General features: G+C 35.6%; 2 protein-coding genes across 2 annotated transcripts in view; one reads left to right on the top strand and one right to left on the bottom strand.

Moving 5' to 3' along the window:
- eif3hb (eukaryotic translation initiation factor 3, subunit H, b) overlaps nt 1-17,064 on the bottom strand; it is a 61,570-nt gene extending 44,506 nt beyond the window's left edge. Inside the window, exons 1-2 of the mRNA XM_079381467.1 lie at nt 16,699-17,064; nt 7,381-7,537 (exon numbers count right to left, since the gene is read on the bottom strand). Coding sequence (XP_079237593.1) covers nt 7,381-7,537; nt 16,699-16,779 — 238 coding nt within the window. The 5' untranslated portion in view covers nt 16,780-17,064. The remainder of the gene's footprint in view (nt 1-7,380; nt 7,538-16,698) is intronic.
- Nucleotides 17,065-17,267: 203 nt separating this feature from the next.
- On the top strand, nt 17,268-18,766 carry LOC306847126 (rRNA-processing protein UTP23 homolog). The gene is made up of 3 exons (XM_079380917.1): nt 17,268-17,649; nt 17,732-17,906; nt 17,975-18,766. Exons 1-3 carry the CDS (start codon nt 17,462-17,464, stop codon nt 18,371-18,373), a joined length of 762 nt encoding a protein of 253 aa, XP_079237043.1. The 5' UTR covers nt 17,268-17,461; the 3' UTR covers nt 18,374-18,766.
- Nucleotides 18,767-22,863: the final 4,097 nt, after the last annotated feature.

Below are 22,863 nucleotides of genomic sequence, written 5' to 3' on the forward strand. Positions count from 1 at the left end.
TTTTTGATGTCTCGCTTCTCAAACAAACCTAATTCTACTGATTAACCCATTAGCAGAAGCTCTGTGACCTGAATCATGTGTATCAAATAAAGGGACATACAAAATGTGCAGTATTAGTGGCCACCAGGTCTAAAATTCAGAAGTACTGCCCAATGATAATGAGACATTTGAATAAGTGCCATCCACGTGCATGACTGGGCAGAAATTTTGTAAATGTGAATGGAAAATACAAATGTTGCTAGCAGACTGTAATGTTTATTAATACTACTGATACATTCTTGCGGTAAAGCAAGAGAGGAAACAGCAAAATGGATTCACAGCGAGGCTGAAAGCACTAAGGGAAAAGACAAAACACACAGCATGGCAATGTATCATAATGCATTCATGTGGGACAGGGGTTGAGTTAACAGCTGGCGTTATCTCATTGACTGCTTCAGCGTCGACCTGGAACACGATGAAAAGACGCATCTTGTTACAGCAAAAAACAGCACAAAATGCACAACAACAGTTCAACGCAGCAATAAACATTTAAATATGTATGGGTAAATGTAATTAACCCTGACAAACACATGCAAAGACTCATTATACCAGCTGTTGAAGAAACCTCTGCCTACTATGTACTGTTACACTGGTGCATATAAACGAAAAAAAATAAATATCATTCTTGCTTGTGCTCATTTAGTGGAAAAGAGTATGTTACTTTTACATAATGAATCTAATTGGCTATTCAATGGCTGTTTGAGCCAGAAAAAAAATAAAAATTTGAAATACTATTTCTATTCTTTTAAATGTTAAAACAGAAACTAAATATTGCCAAAAGGCTAAAAAATGAGACTGGTGACCGGGTGAAAACAACAAAACAGTGAGTAAGTACAGACAGGCAGATTAGAAAATAACTGATTGAAAGGCTGAGACTGAGAGGAACTGTGCTGTTCACGATTAGTTTGGATTGAGTGCAGTAAACACTGTTTAAGAGGAGTTTATAACAGTTAGTCTGCCTATAGCAGCAGGGGCTGAAGTCTCTCTGGCTGAAGCCATAGAAACAAACTCTGAAACAACACAAACAGCGGTAGACAATTTTGTATACTGCCAACAACATACAAAAAAACCCCCAAAACACTGAGTTTTCCATTCACGTTCACAAATTTCTACAGAGTCATGCCCGTGAAATCAAATTATAGCTGTGTCCAACTATGTACACAGAAACAATACCCTGAGGTGATATCATGCACATTACCATAACATTAGTGCGACTTACATAATTCTACTACACAACAAAACTTTTTTTTTTTTTTTTTATTAGCCTAACATTACATAACTATTTTATTGCATAATACTTTTTTTAAAAAGGTACCATGGTATTTTTATATAAATAAATGCAATATATATATTATTTCATTTCCATTTAGTTTGTTGAAGAACTAAAATAACTCAAATTAAATTAACATTTCATTCATTAACATTTCCATAGTAATGTTTCTTGGCCAGGGATCATGTTAATTCCACAGCATTTTTAGGCATCTTGGATTAACAGTTTAAAAGTTTGTGGGTGGTATGTTTTGTTAATATTTTTCTCCAGTCTTTTTTAACTTTAGTAAAAGTCTCTTATGGTCTGCAAGGCTGCATTGATTTTATATACAATAGAGTAAAAACACCAATATTGTGAAATAGAATTTAAAAATATCTATAATCTGATGTAATATACTTTAAAAATCATTATTCCTGTGATGTCAAAACTAAATTTCATTACACCAGCCTTCAATGTCACAAATCTAATACGCTGATTTGGTGCTCAAGAAATTGACAAATTATCAATGTTTATAAATGCTAAATATTTTTGTGGAAATTGTGAAAAAAATCTTTTTGGGATTCTTTGATGAATATAAAGTTCAAAATAATGGCATTTATTTGAAACAAATACTTTGTAATATTATAAAAGCATTTGCCACTTTTGATCAATTTAATACATCCTTGCTAAATAAAAATATTATTTTTCTTTGTGAAAAAAAAAAAAAAAACCCAAACTATTTTAACAATAGTGTAAATATATATTACAAAACTAATAGAAATATTACTATATCACTCGATATGTTGTAAGGGAAAGTATTTACTGTTTATTTAATGTAAATTCAATGTTCACTGGGAATTTTTTTTTTTAAACCAATATCAAACAGAACAGCAAAAATAACCTGTGATAGGAAAAAGTATTTAAATTTTAACGTGATTACATTAAAAATTCTTCATCTTGAGGCTCAATCTGGAGGTGTATTTAGATGTTGCATTAGTTACAATGTGCATTGGCAAATCTAAAAATCACACTTCACAAAATGCACAAAAAGCAAAAACATTCATTAACGCGGATTTAATACATATGCAGAGCTGAATCTAATGTCGTTTTTATTGTCCGTTTGAAACTCTGAAATGGAAGGTCACAGACAAAGCTTATCTCGACCGAGACGGTCTGTTTGAATTACGCTCTTTAGGTGTTCCACCCTCCTGTTTCAGTCTCTCTAAAGCAAACCTGCACTCCTCCATCAGATAAGACTCAATCCAACCACCTGAAAGACTTCTGCTCTGTGTGAGGCAGTCAAACACCAGGTAAAAATAGAGTGAAGTGATGGAAGTCACCTCGGTCACTGGCAGGTTTTCATAATGGACAAAAATGAAAAGGCCCATGGAAAAAAACACTCACAAGGAGGTAAAGAACTGCGGCCGACTCGAACTCACCTTTTAAAACTCTAGTAATAAATACAGCAATTGCCTCGCAGGAAAAACAAGCAAAGGAGTCGCCTGTACAGTTCAAGGATCCTTGCTTTGCATATGAAGGGTGTTTAAATATCCATTAGATGCCATAATATGTCTGGCACAGCCCTACGGGCTAAAGACAGGGAGAAAATCATGCAGTGATGGGAAAGGTGGGAGAGGTGTCACCCAAACACACATTGTCATATGTACACACCCTGTTGCAGAGGAGGAGAATAAATTAGCCGCGAGGATACCACAGGTAGTGTCAGAGTCACAGAGTTAATGTACACTTGGAGATGCAATGCACTACGCTTGAGGCTGAATACTTCTCATTTAGAATTACTACTAACTCAACTCTTCTTGATAAATGCATCGGAAGTCATTACAATCCGTTGTGGATTCAAAGGTGCTCATGTTGTCCTCTCTAACACTTTCAAAACAGACTCAAATATTCAAATATATTTTTAAATGCAAGTCGGCACCACACAGGAGTTAGGGGTAGACAGTATGACCAAAATCTTTTATAATGGCATAAATAAATATATATTGCTTTGCATATGAAGGGTGTTAAACAATTCACAAAAATCTAACCTTTCATTGGATAAGAATTTAAAATGGGGGAAATATCATTATGAAATAAATATTTTTTTCTAATACACATTGGACACAATTAACGGCACTCTTTTATTCAATACTTTTGAAACCTCCATTTTCCAGTTCACCAGCTCTAAATTTTCTCCTATATGCCTGATGAGGTTAGAGAACACCTGACAAGAGATCAGAGACCATTCCTTCACTCCAGAATCTCTCCAGATCCTTCAGATTCCCAGCTCCATGACGATGCTTCTTCTCTTCAGTTCACGTCACTAATTTTCTACAGGGTTCAGGTCAGAGGACTGGAATGGCCATAGCAGAAGCTTGGTTTTGTGCTCAGTGACCCATTTTTGTGTTGTTTTTGAGGTTTGTGTTTGGATTATTGTACGGTTGGAAGATCCAAACATGGCCCATTATAAGATTTCTAACAGAGTCAGTCACTTATTGATTTTTTATCTGTTGGTATTTGATAGAATCCATGATGTCATGTATCTAAACAAGATGTCCAGGACCTCCAGAAGAAATAAAGGCCCACAACATCAAAAATACAGCAGTATATTTCATTGTACACATTTCTCTTGAAACCTTCCCAAATAACGTGGTGATGTAGGTGCTGTTTGATGATATTTTTTTAAGGTTTTTTGACCCCGAGACTCAACTATTTTCTGCAATTCTCCAGCTGTGGTCCTTGGAGAGTCTATAGCCACTCAAACTCTGCTTCTCACCATGCATTTCATTTCCATTTTTCATTTATTTAATCAGGGACAATGCACATTAATAACACAAACAATATGTAAAATGCACAAGATTTAGCCAACACTGGCTAATTTTCATCCGTAGTCCCTTTTGGCAGGTTGATGTTAAGAACAGGAAGAAAATATAAACAAAATATTAATACACCAAATTAAGAAGAAGAAGAAAATTTGAGAGCAGAAAAGAAAATAAATCAAGAATATTAAAACAAAATTACAGACTACCATACCATATCCATAAATCACTATAAATGATCACAATTTTGATGGGTCATTAGGACGATATAGACAAGTCCTCTTCCAGGCAGTTTCGTAACATTTTATGTTGATTGGAAATTCTTAATTATTGCCCTGATGGTGGAAATGGGAATTTGCACTGCTCTAGCTCTTTTCTTAAAGCCACTTCACTAATTTGTGAAGCTCAATTATCTTATGCTGCACATCAGAAATATATTATTTGTTTTTTCTCATTGTGATGGATGATTAATGGAATTTGGGCTTTGTTTTCCCTCCTATTTATATTTCTGTGAAACAGGAAGCCATGGCTGGATAATTTCATGTTCATAATCACCCTGGAGTGCTCAAAATTGTGAATATGAATGGGAATATACTTCAGAAATATTTTACTCATAAGAATTTCTAGGGGTGCCAATAATTGTGTCCAAAATGTATTTGAGAAAAATATTTATTTCATAATGATATTTCCCCCCATTTTAAATTCTTATTATCCAATGAAAGGTTAGATTTTTGTGAATTTATTTAATAAAAGATCAAAAGGATTAACAATGCAGATTCATTTTCACAGACTTCTTTGATCATATTTACCAAGGGTGCCGATATTTTTGGCCATGACTGTACACAGTATATACAGGCAGACAGACAGATAGATATCTCTTATAATGAATTATTTTTATTATTATTTATAATATTATGCATTAAAAATACATTACTACATGATGTAGTCAAGAGACAAGTGAATACATTTCAAAATCTATTTATAACTAACCAACTAAAATAAACAATACAATTAATGATAATAATAATAATAATAATAAATTATTGTTATTCTGTATTATATTCCTAATATATTGATCTTTCTGTTATTATTTTTATTATTAATATTTATAATGTTTTACATCATGAAGTACTGCATTTTTATTCTAGTGACTATGTGAATAATTACATACCAAGATGTTTTTATTATTATTATGAATATTGTTATTAGTATAAAAAATCAGTGGCATTTTAATAAATAATAAGTTTAATGTTACATATAGTCCAATAAGTGCATAGGCATGTAGCATGCATATTTTTATTCTAGTGACTAAAATATTTTTTCATTTTAATTATTAATCATTTTAATTAATAATTTAATTTTAAACTTCATTGACGCACACCAAAAGGCAAGGTTACCCAGATGACATAAATTATAAATGGCCCCGGGTTTGAAAAAAATTATATTTTTTTATATCATGCCATCTCACGGTATAAACAGTATAACAAAATAGTTTCTATCATTATGGTATATACAGTCATATCACCCCAGCCCTATTTTGGTGGCCCACAAAACAACACCCTACCCTAGCCAATTTTTGGTTCCTTTGCTGCCTCCATTTCTGAGCCTCTACAGCCCATTACACTTTTAATAATACAACCCTGCCTCATTCTCCCTCCCATGATGCACAGCCCATCTCACCAGCTACACCTGTGATCTCACAGGCTGTAAAAGCGAATAAACAACTCACAGTCCTTCGCTCTGTGCAGAAAGCAGCCCATTCTCATTCTCACTTCTCTCCAGACCGAGCTTGATGAGGCGTGCGTTCTGGCTAGCGTTCTCTGGAGAAACCCTATAAAAGCTGAGCCCCAAACCTTTGTTCCGATACAGGTTGAATTACACCGCAATTTACTTCGCCGTTTACTAGCTCGACTTAGGGACGATGACGTTTCTCGGCCTTAGTGATCACTGACGAGCTGGCAGGTAGTAAATGGAGGCTGGTAGGCCAGACACAGCGTTGTGATAAAATTACATCTAAACTTCTCAATTTAATAAAGTCATAATGTTTGTTTGTTTTTTTTGCACACAGAAATATTCTCGTAGCTTCATAAAATTACGGTTGAATCGCTGATGTCATATGGGCTATTTTAATGATTGTTGTTGCGTTGCTGTTTTTGCAGGGTCAGAAAGCTCTCAGATTTCATCAAAAATATCTTAATATGTGTTCTGAAGATGAACAAAGGTCTTACTGGTTTTAAACGACATGAGGGTGAGTAATTCATGACATTTTTGGGAGAACTATCCCTTTAAGGAATTCAAACTCAATTCCTGGAGGGCCACAGCTCTGCACAGTTTAGTTCCAACCCTAATCAAACACACCTGATCCAGCTAATCAAGGTCTTAAGTATCACTAGAAACTTCCAAGCAGGTGTGATTTGGAGCTGGTTGGAGCTAAACTCTGCAGAGCTGAGGCCCTCCCGGAATTGAGTTTGAGACCTCTGCTTTAAGCAATAATCAAAAATCTGCAGTCAGACACAAAACAGCCACATTCAAACCTGGCTAACTGGAGAGTATGGCAATGGCAGTTTCACAGTTAAAAATACAAGCTTCAAACACCAGGTTCGGTGGTTCAAATCTTTTCATGATGGGTAATACATCTACTTATTCACCTCCCAATTTTCTGTGTGTTTGCGCATACTGAAAATGCTGAGAAAGACAAAGAAAGAAAAAAGAATGAGAGAAAGAACCCTGCATAATAAAGGTGTGTTTCTAATCAAATGCCTGCTTAGAAAATCAAAAGTTGTCTCAGGCACAATTTAAAGCAGAACGATCTAAACTGCATTTGGAATAGCAGGATCACTATCTAGCAGTGAACACATTTATAACGTTCCCAAGAAACTTATGTGTGTGTGTATTCTCTATCAGCACTCCATCAGTACTTAATGTAGCACATCTCAACATCCATGTCACTAAATCACTCGCTTTCTCCACAAAGCGGCTTAAAATGATTGTTTCAATACTTCTTCAGGGAGCCCAAAATATATTCAGTAAAGATTTCATTCCTGAGAAAGTCAACTGGGTGGCATCAGTGATGGGTTTTACTTAGTGCACCGATACAATGAGAAGCAAAATGAAGCTAAATTTGATGTGTGGGTAAAATTCAAATAATCTAAACAGTTGCAACGATAATGGCCTACTTTACAAACTCGAACTCAAATGCCATTTAGAAAATTAATCCTGTCTGAATAGTGCTAACAAATGATTAAGGCAATGAGCACAACTTTATTCCCTTACTTTCATCAAACTCAGCATCGTCCTCTGTGTGTTGAGGGAAAGGGAAGCAGTTGGTGATCTCCAGCCTATCCTCCACCACCAGCCCCAGCAGCACCCCCTGCACCACCTCACTGCCCTGACCTTCCTCCTGGTAATGCTTGATGATCTTCATCAGCACCTGAAACAGAAACACAAGCTTGAAGATCTGCTAACACTCACACTTGTCTGAATTTCTGTTTTTCTATCTACAAAACCTTTTGATCTAAAGGCTTGAGTGCTTAAATATACAAATATAAATTGCACATATACAAATTTCTTTAAGTAACTAATCATTGAATTTATTTATTATTATTTATTGATACAAAAGTTTGAAATAATTAAGATGCTTTTATTGTTTTTGAAAGAAACCTCATGTTCACCAATGCTACATCTATTCGATCAAAAATACAGTAAAACAGCAATAATTGTCAAATATTGTTACAAATAAAAATGCATATACTGTTTTCAATTGTACTACATTTTTAAAATGTTTTTTCCTGTAATGAATTTTCAGCAGCCATTTCTAGAAATAGTTTTTTAAAGAATTTGTTCTGTTTGTTTGTTTTAGAAATTAATTCATTAATTTGGTGTCAGAAAGATATTTTAAAAGAAAATTATTACTTTTATTCAGCAAAGAGGCATTAAATTCATAAAGTGGCAGTAAAGACATGTGTAATATTACAAAAGATTCCTGGTATCATGGTTCACACAAAAACATTAAGAAGCAAAAATTGGTTTTCAAAATAATAAGAACCATTATTAAAAAATGAGCACCAATAATAACTGATAAAACTGAGCACCAAACGGCATATTTTAATGATTTCTAAAGGATCATTATGTGATGTGAAGACTCGAGTAATGGCTGATAAAAAAAATATTTTATATTAACTTCTTTTAATGAAATAAATTGAACCTTACGGAACATAAGAGACTTCTTTCAAAAACAAAACAAAAATATGACCAAACATTTGACTGGTGGTGTGTCTAAATGTGTGTATAGTCTGAATAGGTTGAATAGTCCATCGGAAAGCATGTTCTGGAACTATAGATGATAAAGGGTGGACAGAGGAAGGGATTCCTGGAAAGGTGCTGAGAGGAATTTGGTAGCAGGTGGATTTGGGACAGAATAGAGCTTAATCTTTAATCCGTAAACTTTAATACAGATCATAACCATTTGGAATTCCAAATGTCCCCTATAGATAACAGATGAGGACAGATAGAGAATGGGAAAATCCGAGAAGGCACAGGAGTGGGGCAGCGGTAATAACAGTGGATGAAATACCGCAGGTGAAGAGTAAAGCGTCCCACACGGTAGCAATAAACTCAATAGCAGAGCTAAGCTCCGCTGTTTTATAGAAAAAATCTAATTCATCTTCAGCCCGAGCAGAGCAGGGGCTCGAATCTGTCGACAAAGCAGTATCGATCCTTTGGTCCAGGAGGCCTGGCATCTAACACAATAATAGATTTTCAATTTTGACCAACAGCAGGCACAACCGTATTTAAATCTGAACAACAAAAATATTTCCTATGTTAAAGCCTCAAAGGTTTCATATAAAATTAGGTGAGAGATAAACTGCTAAACTTGTGCACTGTATTCATTGAACCAGTACTGAAGGGTCAGTGGCACAAAGAATAGACATGGTTAACAAGATCTTGGTTCAGAAACCTTTGACATAGGTCCATGCTTAAATCTCCCAATGCTTAACCAGGATTAAGGAACCAATGAGTGTGTGTGTGGGGGGGGGTGTCAATACAACACACCATCCACTCATCTTCAAAGCCTGATCCTCATCCAGAACTTGTGCTTGGAAGCAATTTCTATAATAGCAAAAAATACACTTATAACAAGAATCTAGAGTTCTCATAGTGGAACATCCAAAATACCTTCCTGCCTTCCTTCACAAGGTAGGTTCAAAATGCCTTAGACATTCACATTTCCAAAACAAAACCAAACAAAAATAAAAAATAAAAGGCCTGGTTATGGGGTAAGGCGAGAAAAATACAAAAGATGCACAAAACAGCAGGAGCCAGAACTTTCTAAATATAAGGAAACTTATAAAACAGAGGTTTACAGGGGGGGAAATATGCATTTTTCCCATTATTTGGTTACTTCGGCATTTAAATTACAATTATACTCACTTTCTACTCCAAAGGGTCCAAAAGAAAAGCTAACAGAGCCTGCTAGAGTTGACAAATTTGTCCAAACTATTTTATTAGTGAAATAATCACTAATTCACAGTTCACTTAGAGAATGTACATAATTTTTAGAACCTCAAAAATCTGACAGCAAATATTCATGTCCATAATGCCCTAACCGAGAGGCAGATGTATGAATGATTGTAAGCTGGCAGGGGTCTAGAATTCCTGGTTGTCAGTTGATGGCTGTATTGGTGGCTTGCCATCTGATTATCAATAATACTGACAGTTTCTGGATAAGAAAGCACTTAGGCCATTAGGCAAGACTCCAGCAGGCCAAAAAGCCAGTAGTAGCTTTAGTCACATTAAGCCAGACCTCCTATGCCTTCAGTGCTAGTCAGGAGCCATTTCTACTCTACAAGTGAGACACTACCCACAGGTTATCTAGTTGTGGATGTTATGTTGTCAAAACAAAACAACTTTATTAATGAACATTTTCATCACAAATTTTTTTTTGCCATCAAACTGGTACTGACATAACATTCACAACGAGTCGATAGCCTTTGAAGTTTATAATAATATGACAAGAAAAAAAGACTTGAGTTGCAGAGGTTGAAACTAATCAGTGAGTGAAACTGAACACATTGTGAATAGGCTTTCACACTAAGCCATGAATGGACAAATTAATAATTAAAGCATAAAGAATTCACAAATTAAAACAAACTAAAATGTTGTTTGCACAAACAGAAAACCACTGACTAAAATTAATGAATATGACATGCCAAAATATTGCCTTTTTTTTGCCCAAAGACAAAAACTATGACAAAAATTTTTTTAAAAGTAACAATGACATTGCAGTAAATTTAAAAACATGCAAACAAATGGATGGATGAATGCGCAACCTATCTGTGCTGGTAAACCAAAACAGAATCAAACATGGGGGCGATCCATGAAACACCGCTGTTTTTTTCCACAGATAATAATTACGTAGATCTTGTTGATACTGGATAATGGTATATTGTGGCACAAAAGATTCTGACGGAACACAGCTAAAATGGAAAACAACGAGTTCACACAGCAAAGTGTACATCGGGATGTTTAAAGTTTCGACAAAGCCCTTGCTCATTGTCTTAGTGGGACAAGGTGACTGGGAGAGCTACAGAGCAAGTGGCATTCACAGGTCGAAAAGAGAGTGATTTCTAACACAAGCCGAATACACCAGGGATCCAGAGTGAGAATGAGGCAGGCATTGAGTGCTAGTCCCTGTAGTCTATCTGTCAAGCTAGTTGAAACTCAGACACTGCAAAGTCATGAGGAAGAGAAGCAAGACTGTTTGGCAAGGTGCACAGCTTCTCACAAGGCTTCTCTGAAAAAAGTGGACGTACGACCTTGGGCAGATGGACATCTACTTTGTGTCAGAACAAAAACTGTAGAAGCTATATAAGAGCTGCTTTAAAAGATGCTTAAAACTTTAAAGTGACATAAACTGAGTTATGAAACGGCAATGAAATGTTTTGGACACAAAAAAACAGCTTTCAATTGGAGTGGCGGTAGTCTCCTGTTGGCACTTTGACCTTAGCCGGGAAACGGCACAGCGGGCAATTGTGAAAAACGCTGAAGGACACATACGAAATCCAGATTCGCTTTACTTCCTGTTGCTTGCCAGAGTCTTATTGTGCACCCTCTGCACCAACTCAGCCATCAATCTTTTACGCTTGCTGTAGAAGTGCTCCAGGTTTACGGCGAATCAAGTTCTTCTCTGAGCCTGTTAATCTGCACTTCACAGCCCGCCGTCACTGTGCTATCGCCTCACAGAGGGCCCTCAAGGGCTGTATATAAGCTCCACTCACACTCACCTTCTGTCACCATCTGAATCCGCCAAAAGGTTGTTGAGAGAGTGAATTACTGTGTCTACATCTTTTAAAGACACCTAAACACATTAGTCATAAAAAGCACCGGAGAAAAGAAACCTGACCCGCCAATACTGTGCAAACTGTGGATATTTATTCATTGGTATGAAGGGAGGAACCAGCAATTTTGATCATAAACACAGGAGGGATTCAAAGCCTACACCAGATGCATTCTTCCATTTCCATTTAAATAGGAAAAAGGTAACTCAGCATTTTTAAATGTAAAGATTTCTGAAGGATCATGTGGCACTGAAGACTGGAAAACTGGGCACTGAAAAAAACTTTGCCATCACAGGAATAAATTACATTTTAAATTACATGTCAAAATAGAAAACTGTTACTATAATAAAACTTCATCAAATAAATGCAGCCTTGGCTTTGTGAGCATAAGAAAAAATATTAAAATTATAAAGGTCACACTTAAGAATCGGGAACACATTCACAATTAAGAGTTTTTCCTCAAAATCCCAATTTGTTGCTTATCAAATGTGAGTACGGTAGTTGTTAAGTTTAGGTATGGGGTAGGTTTAAGGGATCTAAAATATGGTCATACAGAATAAGGTATGTATGTATATTGTAAGAAGCTTATTGCTTACTAAATATATTAAAAAACGAAAAGTACTAACCCTTCAGTGTGTTCAAAAGAGACTGACAACCCAACGCCACTGTTTAAAAAGATGTAAGGTAGTGCTGAAGTGCAGAGTGACAGTTCAGTGATTTCAGTGGATCACTGCTGCCCCCTGTTGACCATCTGCCTCAAACCAAAAGTAAGCTTGGCAACTAGAATGGCCTGTGGCATACTGTTACAGTGTCTTTTGTAACTGTGAGCTGTTACTCCGTGTTAAATCCTGTGGTAGGACAGTCATTAACAAAATGTCACATTTGCAGAGTAGGCTATGTGAGCGGAGTGGAGCGTCAACAATTTCCCTCTGCGCTCCGGGCATTTAATAACTCGCTCTTGCTGCGCAGTTCTGTTCATAGGCCTATATTAAAAAATAAAATAAATAAAAGATTGTTTCAGCATGGCGTATTGGAACACTTGTGTGCAAACTTTTTTTCCTGCCACATGACAAGCTAATTACATGGTTGTCAGCATTAAAAGGCATAATTGCTTCTTTTTGCAGTGCAATTTTTCTTTTTCTTTTTTGTGATGAAAATATCAATACGTTTTTGTCAGTTATTTTACCTACGGATCGATGCATTTCTTACAGATTTCTGCTCATTCGAAATCGGATACAGATGAAAGATTACATTTGTTTGAATGCATTATTGAGAGAGCGATTGCGTGTGAATAAGTGTTGTAGTAGTTGTTCAAATCATGCTTTCATCTCAAAATATTCAGTATATGAAGGAACAAACTAATTCCTTGAGAACTATTATAACTTCGCGCTCATGTCCATTGCCGTCATTCACATTCTTTCTGATTTGAGTGATCCTTCTCTATCAAGCTAGCTAAATATTTTAAACTTGTGAATTCTTGCTAAATATGCAGTTATATTACGGCCGGGTCGTTGGTATGAATTGTACTCGTGATGGAGTGGTGGTGGAGCGAGTGAAAACCACGCCGCTCCGACTTTTAAAAAATCCGCTCCTTGCTCCATTCAAAATCACACCGCTCCACTCGCGCTCCGCTCACATAGCCTACTCTGGTTGTGAGTAGGCTAACTCTTGCTGTCATCGCAGATCTATTTCAGAACCAACCGCTATCAAAATAATCTGGCTGCGGGTGCGGGCCAGATATTATTGCTGGCGAGCCACCTGTTGCCGACCACTGGTCTAGGGAGATTTGCTAATAGGGGTTACAGTGAATAAACCCCCATAACAAAAGCATATATTTTTTTTTAAATATATATTATATTGTATATTATATACATATATACACACACACATACATACATATGCACTAATATTTTTAGCATAAAAAAAGAGAAAAAACTCCTGGGGGAATCAGAAATGATTTAAACATCGCCCTGCTATGATTCTCATGCATAAGCAGACCTTATTTCACACTGCTTAAAAAGTGCTTAGCTTTTGCCTGAAAGGTCAAAAATAAAGAGTTTCACATAACGGAGTGAGAGAGAGAGAGAAAGAGAGAGAGCTGAGAAGATACATATCCCTGGAAGGGATTTGTACAGCTCTCCATATAAGCTGCTTACCCACCCTGAAGCAGTTGCCTCTAATCCACCTGCTTTATACATTTAGCTTATTTGTATTCATCTAAAAACTCTATAAAATAGAGCACAGCAACAATGTCTGATGCTCAGGTGACTGAACCGAAAGGGAAAATACAGCAGATGGTTAATATCAGGGTCTTCCTGTATCCCTTCTTAACTCGCTATTTTGCTCACAGGGGAGGATTAACAAGAAAACTAGCATATCAATAACACCCACATCAGATGCGTTTCCAGCGACCTGCAAATGCTTTTGCCTTGTGGAATAAAATGTAACAGGATCTGGTGACTTCACTAAGAGCCCAAAAGAAAAAGACAAAAAGACATTGTTAAAAACAATGACGATGGACAGACATTTAAGCACTCTAGGGGCTCCAAAGACAGACAGCCACTGTCAAATGATATTGTCATTAGTACCCATCATAACAACAAGTTGTCACCAAATGACAAACCAAGATTGATTACGGCATCTATTAAACTTTACATGAATGTGCACAAAGCCTCCTAATTGTTTGTTTCATGGGGATGGGGTTGATTACAAGGCTATGAGAAAGTGACAGCAATAATCAATCATGTTCCAAAAGTTTTTCAGCCTTAAAACATTTAAATTAAATTTTTTATAACAATTTTAAACATCAAACATACTATATATTTTATACTATAGCAAGTTAATATATGTTTTAAAATAGCTGTTTGTTACAGAAAAGAGACAAAAACTACTTGAAAACTTAATTTTCAGCAGCCATTACTCTAGTCTTCAGTATCACATGATCCTTCAGAAATCATTCTAATATGATGATTGGTGCTCAAGAAACTTTTTTTTTCAATCTTAAAAACAGTTGTGTTGTTTAAATGTTTGTGTGGAAATTATTATATATTTTTTGAGGATTCTCTGATAAATAGAAAGTTCACTAGAAAATAATTTATTAGAAATCTTTAATATTATATATGCATCCTTTCTGACAAATAAATACTCTCTTACTGACTTTTGAACTGCAGTGTATATTTGCTTTAAGTATATTTCGACAACTTTTTGGAATACACTTGCATTCAAACAGGATCTAAAAGTCACAAAACTTTTGACTGTTTTATCTTCTGGGTAAACATGCAAAAGGGGAAAGTGGTACATTATTCTGAATCCATCATCCATGTCTGTACACATTTTTCTGCAGCACAGAGCTGGAAAGACAAATGAATGATGATGTCTGCAAATACTGAGCAAAAAACAAAAAGAACAAAACTCCCAGCGATGCATGCATGAGGGACGTAAGAAAAACCTTAGTCAGTAAAATCGTGGGAGAGACAAACCCCAACTAACAAACAAAAAAAATAAACCTTCAGGAAGCCCAAAATGTTTCCTGAAAAGCATCATTCCAGCTGAGAATGTGCAAGAAGGCACATGAACCGTCAGCATCTTTAAGTTTGAGCATCAAGACACCGCTGAGAATGTTCTGGAAAGCCCACGGGCAAAAAGAAAAAAAATCATTCAAACAGCTCCAACCAACAGCAAACAGGAAGCTGAGCTTTAGTAAAGAACCAAAAAAGGCTGTGGGGCAAGTGCATAGAAAATCAATGAAATCATTGATGGCAGCTTTACTTGAAGCACCCTGACAGGAAACAGCTTTTTTGGGGCTGCAGCCTAAAAAAAGTAGAACAAACTACAAAAGTAGAACACGGAGCATGACGGTTTTCAAGAAACAAAGCAAAAACTAACTTTTCTGTACATTGACAACATTTTACACTCATTCACTTAGCAGTGGGGAGCGAGGTAGGAAAGTAAAACAAGTGAGAAGCTTCCATCAGCATCATCAGTTTAATTAGATTCAGTGAATTTATTTTATTGTGGCCGTACAAACAGATTAACTACAAAAACGCAGCAAAAACTCATTTGACTTCTGTTCAGGCCTGTAAAACTGAAGCAATGATCTATAATCTGATGGAAGTAATTACATTAAATTAATTATGCATAAAAAGTAAACAGCTGCTTGGCCAATGAGGGTTTACAATAAGACATTGCCGTTTACTTACTTCATAATTATAAAAACAAGGGACTCTCAGCTAAACTCAGGGTGACTGTGATCATAAGTTAGCCCATGTCTTTATGAGCACATCTCCAATTTCTGATAAAGTCAAAACGAATGCCATCACACTGACAAGCTCATTGAAATATCAAGCACAAAATCTCTTCATACTGAGTAACAAGGGTGTAATTGTGCAACAATAGGACTGTTTTGACTAAACAGAAAGATGTAGGTATCCATTCATGAATGTCAGACAGATAGTTAGAATCTAACAATGTTGTCCTTTCAACTTCACAACGGGGACTAAAGCAAACATAACCTATGCAGAAGCACAGAGGGATTGCATGGGTGCAACATGTGTAACCTAGACACACACAACACAAACAATGACTCATGAAAAATCCTAGTGATGAATATGGAAGAATATCAATGTCTATGTTCATCGATAACAATAATCAGTCTCTCTGTAGAAATAAAAAAATTATTGGAACTACTTTTACAAAAATATCTATTGCCACTTCAGTTGTTAACATGCATTGATTAACCAATGTTAAAGTGAGCACATGCATAGAAATATGCCTGTTTAAAAAAAAATGAATGTGCTTTTTTAAATGAAGTTTTTACAGTTATAATCTGTCAGAGGGGCAAACTGGAATTAATGAGTTCTAGTCATTTGACTATTTACACCAGCCATATAAATATGTTCACATGAAATCAAAACAGTCTGCATTTTAAAGTTGACAACTCAAAAGTAAATGTTGCTACCTGTGGAATTAAATGGGATAACTATAAATAAACCCCTAAATGGGCAATAATATAAAACGAAGTGTTTTAAGTGTTATATAAATATTCTAATTTCTAATGTCATCCTGAAATAAACCATTTCATTTCTTATTTTTCCACTAAATGCATTTCTAACTAGCTTTAAGAAATTATTATTATTGTTGTTGTTATTTCTAGTTTGGCATATTCTGATCACATCGATCTGCAAGTGAACTAACCAACAGAGCCGTTTAAACCCCCGAGTTCACTTTCTGTGGACTCAGCTACATTGATTCTTACCACTCCTTCGATCTGGATTTGTTTGACGGGAGAATCCAGGGTTTTTCCAGACGGGGTTTCTTTACGTGATGCCATCTTCATGCGCGCCAGGGATATAAAACCGCTAAGTTACACCGGTGCCTTCAGTTGAACCTGATAGCGATGACTGAATCATTCAGTGGAATCGGATCTTCTCAATGCATGGGTTGAACCGGTTCAAAATAAATAAATAAAGCGATTATAAAATATCTAGAGCAATATGTGACAACAGATTTCTTTATTCGCCACATTATGGCGGTTTTTGAACTGATAACTTGCAAAGAAATGAACTGTTCAATCGATTCGCGAAAAGGATTCATATTTCTCTTCACTAGAACGTGCAGCTGTAAAAGTGACCGGAAGAAACAGTGACTACTGTGAACTGTTCCTAGAGTGAGTTAACTAATAAAATTCTGAAAGTCCTTATCTAATAATAACAAATTAAACATATATATTAATTTGAGTTATCATACATGTATTTTCTATTATTATTTATTAGAATTAACGAAATAACCGACAGCTTTTTGCTGTTTTCTACCCGGTACCCATTTACTGTAACCACTCTGGTGCCATGCCGTTAATGTTTGTGACAAGCGTGAGCTTCTTTGAACGGTTTTGTTGACATATTTGCACAAATCAAAATTATAAGCCCTCGCGTGTTCGGATTTATTGATATTCTTCTCTTATCCATTCAAGATAATCTATTCGTTTAAACTGTCTGTGGTTTATGCATCAGTAATTCACCATGAAGATAAAACGTCAGAAACACGCGAAGAAAACCATCAGTTTTTACAAGTACAACTTTATCTTTAGGGAACCTTTCCAAATATTAATTGATGGGACGTTTTGTCAAGCGGCGTTAAAGAATAAAATTCAAATCAAAGAGCAATTGCCAAAGTATCTCATGGGAGAAGTTCAGCTCTGTACCACAAAGTAAGTTAATGCTCTTCTCATTTCTGGTATTTATGTCAGTGTATTAGTTCTTGTATAATAAGATTTGGTTTGTTCTGTGCAGCTGCGCACTTAAGGAACTTGAAACCCTCGCAAAAGACCTCTATGGAGCAAAACTCATCTTACAGAGATTTCAGATGAGGAAATGCAAACACATGAAAGGTCCAGTTCCTGCATCAGAGTGTTTGTTGTCAATGCTTGGGGAGACAAATCCACACCACTACTTCATTGCAACTCAGGTGAGGACTCTATAACTGGACATGTAATTTGGTAAAATAAAATAACATATAACGATCCTTATTACCAGGATAAAGAGCTGACGACGGCCTTGAAGAAGATTCCTGGGGTTCCTCTGCTCTACATTATCCGCAACACCATGGTGTTAGACAAACCCTCTGAGCGTTCGCTGAAACACGTTGAAGCGGTTCAGCTGGGTGAGTTGGTGAGCCCATCACAACAGTCAAGCATCCAGACTCTGAAAGAGAAGGAGGGCCTCAGCAAAGACAGTCAGGACAGGAGAGGCAAAAAACGTAAGAGGAAATCCAGCAATCCCAATCCACTTAGCTGCCTGAAGAAAAAGAAGAAACCTATGCCGCAGCAGCCCAAAAAGATAGACAGAGAGAAAAAGAAGCGGAGTAGACATAGGAAGCAACGGCCTGCTGGGGGAGAGGAAGCGGCAGTCAGCTCCAATCCCACAACTGCCTAGAGACAAGCCTCGCTTCTACCAGACTACCATTTATTTGTTTCTCAGCATTGCATTTTTTATTGTAAAGTTTTTCCTTTTTTCCAGACCATGCATTTGTGCCAGCAAACAACTTGTTTTGTCTAATAAACAAGTCTTTCTTTTATTATCAATACCTGTTTTGTTGTTTTGTTTTTGTGACCATTTACAGTTTCATTGTTTTAGATTAGATTAGATTAGATATGTGCTTTGTGTTTTTATAATGAAAAATATATGACGAGAGAGAGTACACAGAAAGCTGTGATTGGCTTTGTGTTACAATGAGGAATAAAGGTACAAACATTGAAATCTGTTACTATATTCAAAAATATTCATGAGTTATATATACGTTTAATAAACATATAAACTTTTTTTTTTAAGATTGTTGGAAATGTTCAAATATGTGACCATGGACCACAAAACCAGTCATAAGTAGCACGGGTATATTTTTAGCAATAGTCAACAATACATTGTATGGGTCAAAATTATCGATTTTTCTTTTATGCCAAAAAATCATTAGGCTATTAAGTAAATATCATGTTCCATGAAGATATTTTATAAATTACCTACCATAAATGTATCAAAACTTAACTGATTAGTAATATGCATTGAGAACTTCATTTGGACAACGTTAAAGGTGATTTTCTCAATATTTCTTTTTTTTTTTTTTTTTTGCACCCTCAGATTCCGGATTTCCAAATAGTTATATCTCAGTCAAATATTATCCTATCTTAACAAACCAAACAATTTTCATTAATATTTTTTATAATATTATAGAATATAATATTTCCTTTTTAATATAATATATATTATAATTTAATATAATATTTTTTATATATTTTTCTATAATATTTATTTGGCATTTAGTTTTTTTATGTCACTTAATTGATAGTTATGTATACATTATTTTATTTTAATTGGTAGAAAAAAGCTGTTTTTGACCTCAAAATAAAGCGCTTTCCCTCTGTATATGGCTGTGAGGACAAGCAGTTTCGTGGTGCTTGGAATTCTTTATAATTAATTAAAAAATAAATATTGCTACATTGATGGCCCAAGAATGACCTCTATATGTTTTAGGCTATAACTACTGTATGTGGCTATGTTACAGCTCCCCTTTGAAGCTCTTGCTTTTCTCCTATTCCATCTCTCCAATCCTATTCTGCTCACAGCTGATTGGAGATGAGTTTTGTTCTTTTGTTGCAGTTTGCTCATTTTTGTAAAATAGCTTCTGTTTTTGCTTTTCAGATAAAAGTGGTTTCAGTTAAATATGTTGCAGGCTCATTTACTGGTAATAAATCATTGATAATAAATAATATTGATGATAATAAATCATCCCAAAAAAATATTGGGCTCGTTTTGGGTTTGTTTTTGAAGTTGCGGTTGCTTATTTGTCTCGCGAGAGTTGGCAACTGTGCTTGTGAGGACTGCATTAATTAATGTTACATTACATTAATATTGCTTCCCAATGCTTTCACACGGTAATTTACCAAATGCACAATGTGTTTTGATGTAGGTAATTTTATCAAATTGGCTAAACATTTTGTAGGACACTAGAATTTAAGTCTGGTGATTCATGCATGGCAGAGGTTCTGAAAGAGAACCGAAAGACTAGACTCTCTTTTCATGGATGAAGAGAACTTGGTCCCATTCTGTCTCTTTGAATGTCTATAACGTCAAAGACTTTGTTGGTTTGATCTATTGGGTTTAAATATAGCCTCAATTGTGTCTTTACTATTTTTGTCCCGAGTTGGGATGTATTGCTTATTTGTGCAGGTTGCTTGGGAAACGCAGAGAGGACCTGACAGCATGCGGCTCCACAACCACTGACATTAGACCCATGAGTAGCTTAAGGATCAATAGTGACTACAGTGGGAACAAAAAATATTAGTTAACACTAAAATCTGCATGGGATCAAAATCAAAGCTATGACCTGACAAATGTAATTTGTGATCTATTCAGTCCACAGAGGTCCACTTACTATTTACCATCCTGGCACTGCCAAGGGCATTCCATAGACTCCAGCTGTCTTCACTAGTACTTCCCGCGAATCCATAGCAACTCCAGATCCACACGTCATCTATTCAACTGCATTAAACATTTACAAAGCTCATGGCAAATCAGAAACACTACAGACAAGGCTGACGTCAGTCTCTCGACGTCACTCCCTTGCACATAAAATAGACTTATGTCGCATGCAAAATCAGAGTGTGCGCATGTTTATGGAGTGGCAGGGGGTGTTTTAAGTGTCCATCCCAGGGCGGACTCACTAGTACTGGACAGTGTGACAGGGAGATAAAACAGTGACAGAGCTGTATCTACAGCTGACAAGAAGAACAGAGAGCTCTCTACAACTCATCAGCACTTCTAGAAACAATGGAAGTAGTTCTTACCAGACTGAGAGATTTCTCCTGTAAAGAAACTTCTTTTGATCACTGTAAAGCAGCAGTGATGTGCAGGGACCATTCCTCATCCCAGGAGGTGTGCAGAGGGAAGCGTATGGCTGGAGAGGGGGATGCAGGCCGGCAGGACATTGAGACTGCTCTGGCCTGGCTGCGGAAAGAGCTGGTAAGATTTGAATTTAGTAGAGTTCACTACATTATTAGTCATTTGGATGCATTTATTAGGCAATGTCCCATGATAACATTTTGCCTTCAGCAATGGCATGGATCCCAGGGGCAGGGGGATTTTTAGGAAAACCAATTTAAGGAAAATATAAAATTCTAATATATTTTATAATGTAATATAATTATTTTACCTGGTGTAAGTCTTACTTTTTTCAGTTGACTCTTTTGTTATATTTTGCAATACAGTTTATTTTGTTTTCAACCTCTTTCTTATAAAGAATAATCAGGAATTAATCTTTAGATGTTCACAAAAATCCTAACTTATAAATTCTTATTAATTAAATTATTTTTTATTAATTAAATTATTTTATTGCCCTATATTTTGGCAGGTTGTTTATTTAGATTAAAATGATAATATATAAACAAAATAAATGTTTATATATAATTATAGTTCCAAAGTGTGGGGTCAGCAAGATGTTTTTTTTTTTTAATTAATTAATACTTTTATTCATCAAGGATCAATTAAAGTGACCAAAATTAACAGTAAAAATAATTATAGTATAATATTACAAAAGACGTCTATTTCAAATAAATGCCGATATTTAGAACTTTATATTCATCAAAGAATTCAGAAAAAAATAAAGCAGCACATCTCTTCTCAACATTGAAATGAATAAGAAATGTTTCTTGAGCAGCAAATCAGTATGTTATATAATAATTTCTGAAGGATCATGTGACACTGAAGACTGGAATAATGGCTGCTTAAAATTGCCATCACAGGAACAAAAAAAAACATTCCAATAATAATTAAAACAGAGAACAATGATTTTAAATTGTAGTATTATTTGACAATTTTACTTATTTGCTGTATTTTTATCATATAAATGGTGTTAATTGGTGAGAATAAGAGACTTATAAGAGTCTCATAATATTAAAAAAATATATAATTTTTAATGATTTTATTTAATTTAAATTTTTTTCTACTCCCTGTGTATAGTGGGTGTCCTGGGTGGTCTAAGCATTTCATGCGTGTCTATTGTTGTAGATATAGGTCATGTTGTTTCAAACTCGAGTAAAACCAAAGGTCAGCTTGCGTCTTTACAACGTTACTCCTCATGAGTAAAAAATGACGACCGTCTCGTCATTAACATTCATGTTGCGACCCTTACAACGTCCCGGGCGTTAAATTCTGAGGAGGCCCATTCTCAGTAGATATATTGCTTGGCATTTACAACCTCTGTGCTCATGGCATGTCATGGCAACCTTTCACACAAAAGACACCACAGAAACCCTTTTAAGAGGAGCTAATATTATGTCTCATTGGTCTATATTCGTCACTTCAGTACTTCTGTGACTTCAAATCTAAATCTTGAACAATGTTTATTACTCTTGTCACAATTCCTTTTGTGATATTTGAACTGTAATTGATTTAGAACATGTTTATGACTAAATGTCAAACACACTGTTCTTTGATAAGAATGGATATATGGTTGTTTAAAAATGACTTCTGGAGTCGGGTGAATTCAGATCAGTTAGGCCACTAGTTATTCCACATTCTATATTCTGCTCATTAACTAAAAGGGCCTGCCTATAACCGCATTCACTTATTGTTCTTTTCCAGCCTTAACACAATTCTAATGACTCCTACAAGTTCCAGTGTTCACTTCCAGTCAGCATTTATGCCAGTTCACTCAGCTGCCCACATAAATAGTGTTGTTTTGTGTTTTCTCCTATAGGAAGTCAGGTTTAAATTGAGTTCCATTAAATGTGCTTCAGTGAAATAGAGAAAAACACGTAAACACACTCAAGCAAATGCACTGTTCACTGTTCAGGGCCCGGGAAGGGTTTCACCTACTCTCAACAACGTCCATGTCCTTTTCTCTTTCATTTTCTTTGATTAAATCTTTAAAT

Source organism: Barbus barbus (assembly GCF_936440315.1).
Source record: "Barbus barbus genome assembly, chromosome: 27".
Lineage (NCBI taxonomy): Eukaryota > Metazoa > Chordata > Actinopteri > Cypriniformes > Cyprinidae > Barbus > Barbus barbus.

What these genes read in the sequence shown, in the direction of transcription:
- LOC306847126 (XM_079380917.1), top strand. Translation starts at nt 17,462, where the DNA reads ATGAAGATAAAACGTCAGAAACACGCGAAGAAAACCATCAGTTTTTAC. An exon ending in GTTCAGCTCTGTACCACAAA is followed by an intron (nt 17,650 to 17,731) that starts GTAAGTTAATGC and finishes TGTTCTGTGCAG; the next exon opens with CTGCGCACTTAAGGAACTTG. An exon ending in ACTACTTCATTGCAACTCAG is followed by an intron (nt 17,907 to 17,974) that starts GTGAGGACTCTA and finishes CCTTATTACCAG; the next exon opens with GATAAAGAGCTGACGACGGC.